This window comes from Sprattus sprattus (genome assembly GCF_963457725.1).
Source record: "Sprattus sprattus genome assembly, chromosome: 4".
Taxonomy (NCBI): Eukaryota; Metazoa; Chordata; class Actinopteri; order Clupeiformes; family Clupeidae; genus Sprattus; species Sprattus sprattus.
In genome coordinates, this window is record NC_137923.1 from 42,715,466 (window position 1) to 42,725,014 (window position 9,549).

General features: G+C 41.6%; 1 protein-coding gene across 1 annotated transcript; it reads left to right on the forward strand.

Moving 5' to 3' along the window:
* Positions 1 to 1,082: 1,082 nt before the first annotated feature.
* On the forward strand, positions 1,083 to 8,146 carry cthrc1a (collagen triple helix repeat containing 1a; the record flags this gene model as incomplete). Its single annotated transcript, XM_080836663.1, has 4 exons — positions 1,083 to 1,181; positions 4,093 to 4,311; positions 5,073 to 5,289; positions 8,004 to 8,146. The coding sequence occupies 4 exons, from the start codon at positions 1,083 to 1,085 to the stop codon at positions 8,144 to 8,146; spliced, it is 678 nt and encodes a 225-aa protein (XP_080692789.1).
* Between the last annotated feature and the right edge of the window lie 1,403 nt (positions 8,147 to 9,549).

The window sequence follows — 9,549 nt, forward strand, 5'->3', positions numbered from 1 at the left end:
TCATTTGGATGAAGTAGGGCCCGGGACGTCCGCATGCTTAGACTTAAGCTACTCTGCGGTCAAAGGGCCAAATTTACCTAGACATGAAAACCAATCAGCCAAAGAACAACATTTACCCTGACATAACCCTTTGGTTTTTCTGATTTGAATTTTGGATGAATGAATAGCAGACCAGGGTGACATATTTATTGCTGTATAATCGAAAAGTTCTGTGAAAATGTAGTGGGTGGATGTTGTTTTTTGTCGTTGCTGTTCACATTTATACTGGAACGAATAAAGGAAATTACGATGTTGACGGGGAAATACTCGGCCTCCGGGTGAGAACTTCAGAACGTTTATTCTTCTCCCCCACACTGCTCGCTGGTTGGCTTACATTGTGCACTTTGAGGTCAGGCCAGGAAATGAAAATACACACGCCGAGTGAATGGTTTTTCTGTTCCACTAGTGGCCAACCCTAAATGAAGTGTCAGTCAGCTTATGTAAACCTTTGAAAGCTCTGCATCTGAATATTAGATTACTGTGTCATGTAGAATATACATAGTCTGGGCTAAAACTGATCAAAAAAGTTTGCTGAAGCCTACTGCTATTTCAGTTATGTGTAACAATTTGTGTGGGGCTCTCCACAATCTACAAAACGCATCACATAGTTGCAGACCATTGACTGTCATATTAAGATCTGTTCAAACCACCACACCACATTTTCTACTACTGGCCACCATAGGCTTTAAATGCATTTAGTTTTCTTGTTAATGCTCCCTCTCTTATGCCATCTGGTTGCACTTGTGTAGTAGTCAATACCATGTGTGCAGGTTATTAGTATAAAATCACAATACATAAAGTTAAAATCAGCCTTTGACTCAAATATGCAAGCCGAGAACCAAAACCAACGGTTGGAGGAAGTAAGCTGGCAGGAGTGGGGGACTACAGAATCCGGAATTCCCTGGGGATTTCTGTGGACTCACAATCAAAGGAGCGGCTAGAACCAGTAAGAAACTACCTTCAGAGCGCACATCCTGATTCCACTCTGGCAAACTCCAAGGAGGCGCACACACCACGGACCTCTGAAGTACTTTTCGACGAATATGGGGTCCGTTCAAGTAGTGTTCTGGGTTTTGTTCATTATATATCATTGCGGAGCACAGAAAGTTAAGCGACAAAAGGAGACAGAGTTCGTGGATAAGGTAAGTGGTACTGCATGTATCTAGTGATCAGTTCACAAATAACAGAACTTAAAAATCTGCTTTTTACCAGTTCCATCATTGAAGACTTCCTATCCTTAGCCCACACTGAATCCAGTAACGTCTAACAGGCTACTTTTTAACCGTTTCAAATTAGCCATGGCATGTATTGTATCCAATCCAACTGTAGCCTAATACTGACAAGCCTTAAAACCTCACAGACCATGTCACTATTTGTTCAAATAATGACTGGAACCGGCCCAGCATGTCAGTCATTCAAATTCGATTCGCAACGTCGAACTCGTGAAAAATATAGATTGTAGCTAAGATGTTGAAGTGATTTAGGTAAAATTTTAATACATTTTAATTTAATTATTGTAAAATGCTCCCCCAACAAACTCTTCTCTCGGTAGGGTAACAAACATGCTCTACACACCATGCCTCTTAAGATCTGATATTGTGGAAATGTCGAATTGTATTCCTGCCAAGACACTGATTGCATGGGAGGCCATGCGTGGAAGTCGAGATTTCAAGATCACTTGAACAGAATCAAGTCCATGTGTTCTGGATATCACCTAGCATCTATCTAATGAACCCAAACATGTGTGGAGTGAGTTTTTGGTTATGATTCCCCCCCGTCCGTCTATGGACCCATTGAGAGTGCTGAGGCTTTTGAAGTGCCTCTCAACACAGGGTGCTGTGTCCAAAAGGGGCTTCCTATACGAAAAAAGAAAAGAAGAACGGAGGGGAAAGAAATACAGCTGTACATCATGGTGGAGGAACAGGGGTTTCTTTCATGACTTCGGAGGTCTCCTGCTCTTGACAGCTTAAAGGCAGATGGGCACTTCCCCATTGGCTCACGCTACCGGCTCGACGTCTAGACGTAGACTGTCATGAGGTGATGCTGAGATATGCGCAACCTCTGTTTTGTGTGAGCCCACACCCGCCATAACCATTATGTGCAAGAGACATCTGTTTTATTTGAAGCCTGCATTGGTTTGCTACTCAACCCCTGCAGTAGGCACATATAAACTCTGAAACAGGCAGAAGGGCTTTTTAACAGGACTGTATTGAACGTCCATAATACAATAATTACTTGGCTAATGGTTATTTGTTTTATTTCATTTTTTTACTCAAACAAGCCTGTGGTAAGATTTGGGGCTGGTGGGGATGTGGGCTGAGACAACAGTGCATGTTTTGAAATAAACCCACCACCACCTCCCTTTAGAGGAGAAGATTGCTCAAAGCCATTGGAGTTTTCATGTCTCTCCACAAAGCCATATCTACAGACTGCTGGGGAGCACACAAAGCCACAAAAATGTGTGAAATGAGAAAGCACAATGTTGGGAAGGCGGTGTTGAAACTTTTATGAAGCAGACCGCAGCAAGGTTTGAGTGGTTAAGACAGCTGTGTGATTGTGTTCACTCTGTGGAAATCAACACTGGTTGTTGCACTGTGAAATATCAAAAATATTTCAGCCTTTTAACTTACTGACAAGTATAATAGTATTACTACCCGGCAAAAAAACTAAAATGTTTCAATAGGTTGCTACATACTTGGAACTGGTACTGCACATTGTTCTTGAATCTCAGAGCACATACTGGGGATATACAGTATGATTGTAGAAAACAAGTTTAGTAGATTTTAATGAACATTTAACAATTTAACAGTTAAATTACATGTTACAGTTACACCTTTACCAACTGAAGATTTTCAGCAAGATTTTCTCCTTTTCCCTTTTCCCCACTAGCTCTTTCTCACAGACACTGTACGGTATGACATCATCGTCTGGCTCCATGGTTGAAACAGGCACTATGTGAGAGAGCTGGTCTTGGCAACCGATTGAGAGTTTTTGAAAGTGGTCTGGTGGAGCATGGCTGAATTTAGCATGTCCTTTGAAATTCTGCCCCGGATTACAGTATTATATAAGCTTTTTTCCATCCCTCTTGTATCACCTACTCCTAGAGTCTAGACATTAAGGTTTGTTCTTTGTTCATGAGTCTCTCCTCCCTCACTGTCTGGTTTCCCCAAACTTTTAACTATGAATGGGTTTGCCTTTTAATTATTCTGAAAATGTTTTCAATTCAGTCGCTCTATAATGCCAACAGCCTTAATAGGGGCCATGAATTGACTTGAATTGAGCTATTTTCTTATTGTCTAAACTCTTTAATACGTTATTTCCAGGGCTGGGTTGATTTGAAGCCTCTTCTTGTACAAATTAGATTAAAACAAACATCTGCTCTTGTACAGGGGGATCAAAATTACCTGGCATCGCCAAGCTCCAAAACTATTGTGTCACCGTCTGCAATGCTGGGATGTGGTCAGGGGATTTTACCAACTGGTCAGGCAGTGTGTGAATCAGAGGTCTGCCTTGCTGCATTTCACGGATCACAACAGTGACACACTTGCATTGTCACTGTGCTTTCCAAACCACAGGGTTGAATCAGGAGTGTTCTTGGAGAGTCCTGACATTATTTTTTAAGATGAGTGATGCTCAAAAACAGGAAGAGAATAAAAACCGGTTAACGTAGGCTGACTTAGACAAAAACTAAAAGATATGGGTCGTGTGAAGTTCACGCAGAGCTTCAAACTCTGCTTGTATAAGCTTGTTTACGTTTGGGAAATATGCAAATTCTCAAACAGAACATACCCTCCGAATCTACATAACTGGGCTACATAGCTAGTTATCAATCAACCACTGAACTGCAAAAGCAAACAATTAAACAACATGTTTTGAGCCATGTATCATCAAAACATTTGACGTACCCTTGGCACTATATAAGCAAACACAAGCCACTTTTGATATATTCAATTACATTTTAGTGTATGCTTACATGTTACTGAGATCAGCAACATGTCGTTATGTATCTTATCCTGTGGAGGACTCAACGTGTTGCTTTTATTTCTATTTTAGTATGGTACGTGTCTCCAAGGCCCTCCTGGTACCCTGGGCAGGGATGGTAATCCGGGGGTGAATGGCATCCCTGGCACCCCAGGTATCCCTGGACGAGACGGCATGAAAGGAGAGAAGGGCGAGTGTGTAAGTGAGAGGTACGAGGAGCCCTGGAAACCCAACTTCAAGCAGTGTGCCTGGAACTCGCTCAACTACGGCATTGACCTGGGGAAGATTGCTGTGAGTAGGCTACAAGACACCCAGCAAAGGACAAATGGTGGCTGGGCCATTGTCCTGGGCCACAGGTCTATACATATTCAATGTGTTTATCAAATGAACATCCAGACATCTACAGAAGCGTTAAGGAAATTAAAACCGTTTTGCTCATAAAGCATAATGGCTGGAAATAAAGAATGTCTTGAGCCTCCATGAGCAGGATATGACTAAAAGTCTGTACACTTTAAGGCTGTTTCTACCACTGTGAGTCCAATAGCATTCACAGCTGTGTTTTTATTGCTGTAATGGAATTCTTATTATATATCAGACATATGAATGAACCATTGTAGTGAAAAAGTCCTTAAAAACCAAGATCTTGAAATGTAATGACAAATGCACAGTTGGTGTGCGAGTATGAGAGTGGGAAAATCTGTCATTTTCCTCTTGCATCCGATTATTTAGAAGAAGCACAAGAAAGAAAGTACACTTTTTGACAATTGTAATACTTGCTCCAAGTAGTCTGAAAAATTATAAAAACAGGCATAAAAGAAGTTATAAACTTGGATGAATATTTTCACATTAATTTAAGCATGACATGTCACCAAATATATCATTTGGTCAATTAAAAGTGCTTGAATTAGAACTCCAGTGAGTTAGTAAGTAAGTAAATCTATGAACTGTGGGATGCCTTGAGTAAATCTATGAACTGTGGGATGCCGTGAGTAAATCTGTGAGTTCTGGGATGAGTTGTCTGTTGGTTATACAGAGGCTCTGTACTCCTGCAGGACTGCACCTTCACAAAGCTGCGCTCGGACAGCGCCCTGCGAGTGCTATTCAGCGGCTCGCTGCGGCTGAAGTGCAAGTCTGCCTGCTGCCAGCGCTGGTACTTCACCTTCAACGGAGCCGAATGCGCCGGGCCACTGCCCATAGAGTCCATCATCTACCTGGACCAAGGAAGCCCTGAGCTCAACTCTACCATCAACATACACCGGACATCAGCAGGTATCGCTAACAAGAGACCCAGCCAGTTTACGGAAACCATTTGCATAAAAAAGGATATCCTCCTGAGAGATTGTTTTGCATACAAATGCATTAACACACACACACACTCCTCAACTGTGCATAAATTCTGCATAGGAAATGCTCCTGCTGGCATTGAATTCACACTGCTTAGTCCGTGGTATGGAAGAAATTGGTAAGCCCCCAAGATTAAGTCTCAGGTAAATCAGACCTCCAATATCACCATGGCACATTCTTCATTTGGCTTACTTGTTCTTACATCATTACATAAATATACGGCTTATCACATGTATAAAGTGAAGCTAGTCTAGAAAAGTTGTAATATCTTTGTTCTTGAAACAATTGCACAATTTCTTTTTATTAACATTATGAATGGGAGACCATTTGGACCAGTCATGTGCACACGCACTGTGGATAGCTTGTCTTTCTGAATCCCAACCAATGTGAAATGCAGCAAAACAAACAGAAACAAGAAAAACAACAAGAAAAATCAAATGTTATGCCCTGTTACACGCAGTCCACCCTCACACAAAGGGACCATGTTAAAATACACAAGACACATACAGCCGCGGAAAAAATTAAGAGACCACTTCAAAATTATCAGTTTCTCTGGTTTTACTATTTATTGGTATGTGTTAAAGTAAAATGTACATTTTTGTTTTATTCTATAACCTACTGGCAACATTCCTACCAAATTTCAAATAAAAATATTGTCATTTAGATCATTTATTTGCAGAAAAATGACAATTGGTCAAAATAGCAAAAAAGATGCAGTGTCTTCAGATCTCGAATAATGCAAAGAAAACAAGCTCATATTCATTTTTAAACTACACAATACCAATGCTTTAAGTTAAGAAGAGTTCAGAAATCAATATTTGGTGGAATAACCTTGATTTAAAATCACAACTTTCATGTGTCTTGGCATGCTCTACACCAGTCTTTCACATTGCCGTTGGGTGACTTTATGCTACTCCTGGCGCAAGAATTCAAGCAGCTCGGCTTCTTTTCATGGCTTGTGACCATCCATCTTCCTCTTGATCACATTTCAGAGTTTTTTTTATGGGATTCAGGTCTCGAAATTGGGCTGGCCATGACAGGGTCCTGATCTGGTGATACTCCATCCACACCTTTACTGGCCTGGCTGTTTGGCATGGAGCATTGCCATGCTGGAAAAAACACTTCTCAGAGTTGGGGAACATTGTCAGAGCAAAAGGAAGCAAGTTTTTCTTCCGGGACAACGTTGTACTTTGCCTGGCTGAGGTTTGTAAAAGACCATAAGGATTGAACCAAAGCGGACTGGAGGGTCTCCTAGTTCGTCTTCTCTGATGAGTCCAATTTCACAGTAGGTGCAAGACTCTGTGGCTTGTAGGCCTCTCCAGGTCTTCGTCTTCTCTGATGAGTCCAATTTTCAGCTTTGCCCAACACATGGTCGTCTGATGGTTAGACGGAGACCTGGAGAGGCCTACAAGACCCTCCAGTCCGCTTTGGTTCAATCCTTATGGTCTTTTACAAACCTCAGCCAGGCAAAGTACAACGTTGTCCTGGAAGAAAAACTTGCTTCCTTTTGCTCTGACAATGTTCCCCAACTCTGAGAAGTGTTTTTTCCAGCAGGGCAATGCTCCATGCCAAACAGCCAGGCCAGTAAAGGTGTGGATGGAGTATCACCAGATCAGGACCCTGTCATGGCCAGCCCAATTTCGAGACCTGAATCCCATAAAAAAAACTCTGAAATGTGATCAAGAGGAAGATGGATGGTCACAAGCCATGAAAAGAAGCCGAGCTGCTTGAATTCTTGCGCCAGGAGTAGCATAAAGTCACCCAACGGCAATGTGAAAGACTGGTGGAGAGCATGCCAAGACACATGAAAGTTGTGATTTTAAATCAAGGTTATTCCACCAAATATTGATTTCTGAACTCTTCTTAACTTAAAGCATTGGTATTGTGTAGTTTAAAAATGAATATGAGCTTGTTTTCTTTGCATTATTCGAGATCTGAAGACACTGCATCTTTTTTGCTATTTTGACCAATTGTCATTTTTCTGCAAATAAATTATCTAAATGACAATATTTTTATTTGAAATTTGGTAGGAATGTTGCCAGTAGGTTATAGAATAAAACAAAAATGTACATTTTACTTTAACACATACCAATAAATAGTAAAACCAGAGAAACTGATAATTTTGAAGTGGTCTCTTAATTTTTTCCGCGGCTGTATGTATATATGTAGAACATCGTAAAAATTTCACCACGAATAACAGAATGAGCCTGTGGCTGCAGTGAGAGTGTCCAGAAATATACTAATTTGCGGCTCGTAACCTGCCACCCCTTTTGCCAAAGGTCCCTGTCTGTGACCTCACTGATGCCTCACCATAGGGGTTATGAGTGCCACATCCTGCAATTACGCGCCAGCCAGAGGTATTTTAAAGCTCCGCAATTAACTCCCATCAAGGCTTCGCCATTGCAATAGGAAAGTACAAAAGATTGGCTGAGATGGTTTCAGACCACAGTAGGTCGTCGCCCTCTCACTTCGCAATTACCTTCCATGAAGGCTTCACCATTTCAATGGGAAAGTACAAAAAGGACAGAAGGAGAGGAGAAAGTGGCAAATGTTATCTACAAGCAGGGCAAATGTTTCCTGTAATGTTTTTATTCTGTTTGTGGTGGTTTATATCTGTCTGTTTGTGTGTTGCCTTGCAGTGGAAGGGCTTTGTGAGGGGGTCCCTGCCGGCTTGGTGGATGTGGGAATCTGGGTGGGCACCTGCGCAGACTATCCGAAGGGAGACGCATCGACTGGCTGGAACTCGATCTCCAGGGTGATCATCGAGGAGCTTCCCAAATGATCCCGAGTTCCTCCACAAGTCCCTCTTACTGTGTGTGACTTCAAAGTTACTGACAGAGAGAGGAGAGAGCTTGAACACCAAGCACTCTTAACTGTATTCCAAAGCCTTCCTACTGTAATGTAGAAAGGAAACTTAATTCACACCAGGATGGGGATCTGCACCATCTGCTTTTAAGTACCTCTATAATCAGACCAAAGACATGCAATTTTCCTATTAAGAACCTCTCAAACCAAATTATAGCATGACTCAGTGCTCGGCAGGACTCACCACACCTCGCATTCAAACACATAAGAGGCAGTTGTCACCTTCAGTCTCCTGGCAACAGAACATGCATTTTCAAATAGTTATTCACTCCATTTAAAAACACTATTACTCCCAGTGCATAGGATAAGGTGTTTCACTGATGGCAGTCTCAGTATGGTTGCAGGCCTGCTGTGCTTGAGTCTCATGTCAGAATTAGATATTTAGAATGTTTACTTTTTGTAAAGGGGCACCAGTGTGCCGAATCTCTATACATATATTTGTATCATTGACTGCTCAGTCCAAATAGAACTGTTACACATGGTTCTGTATTATACGCTGGTGAGAAGGTACAGGAACACCTCCAAGCCCTTGATGCACGAGGGAGGAGATGGGTCTGTTTAATGATCCATCCAGTGACTCTAATGGTGCTCAGTGATGTTGCATGGTTTAGACAAAGGGTTGCATTCTTTTCTTTTTCCTCTTTTTTCTTTGTTTTGAATTTGTTCAAAAATTGTTGTCTACTCTAGAGGGGTTAAGGAGTGATCCGTGGTTTTTACTGGGCTTTCCATGCTTGACAGTGCACACATCAGGTCTTTAAAGTTCTCATAAGTAACAAAAAAGTGAAAAGAATACAATGTTATTGTGTTTTTCTAACCTGCTGGAGAACCTCTGTATGTTCAAACCTCTTAATTTTGTTAAGATGAACCGGTGACCTCTAAATCCCTGCATTTAACATTCCTCTGTAACCATTGTCAAAATGTTAGCATAGTATTTATGTGTACAGCTTTAGAAAGTAAAGCCCTTTTTTACACAACCAAGACTTTGCCCAAGTGAATTTGTTTGTCTTCAATAGCCTAACAGCATGTCTGTCACAAACATACAAACGTGTCTTTTTTACCCTTGGTTAAAACATAAAGCAGATGATAAACTAAGCTTACTCCCCACCCCAAAAAAGTAGACACCCTCAGATACCGAAGGAGGGACAGGCTTGGTATACTGGTGTGGCTAATGCAGCAAATGTTTCGTGGAAAGTGTGTGATTGAGAGTCCGAGAGGCCATGCTGATGAGCTGCTGGACAGATATATGTGGAAGGACAGATACCTCACAGACACATTCATCACCGCAGATAGCCATAGTCTTAAAGGAACAGCACCTAAATT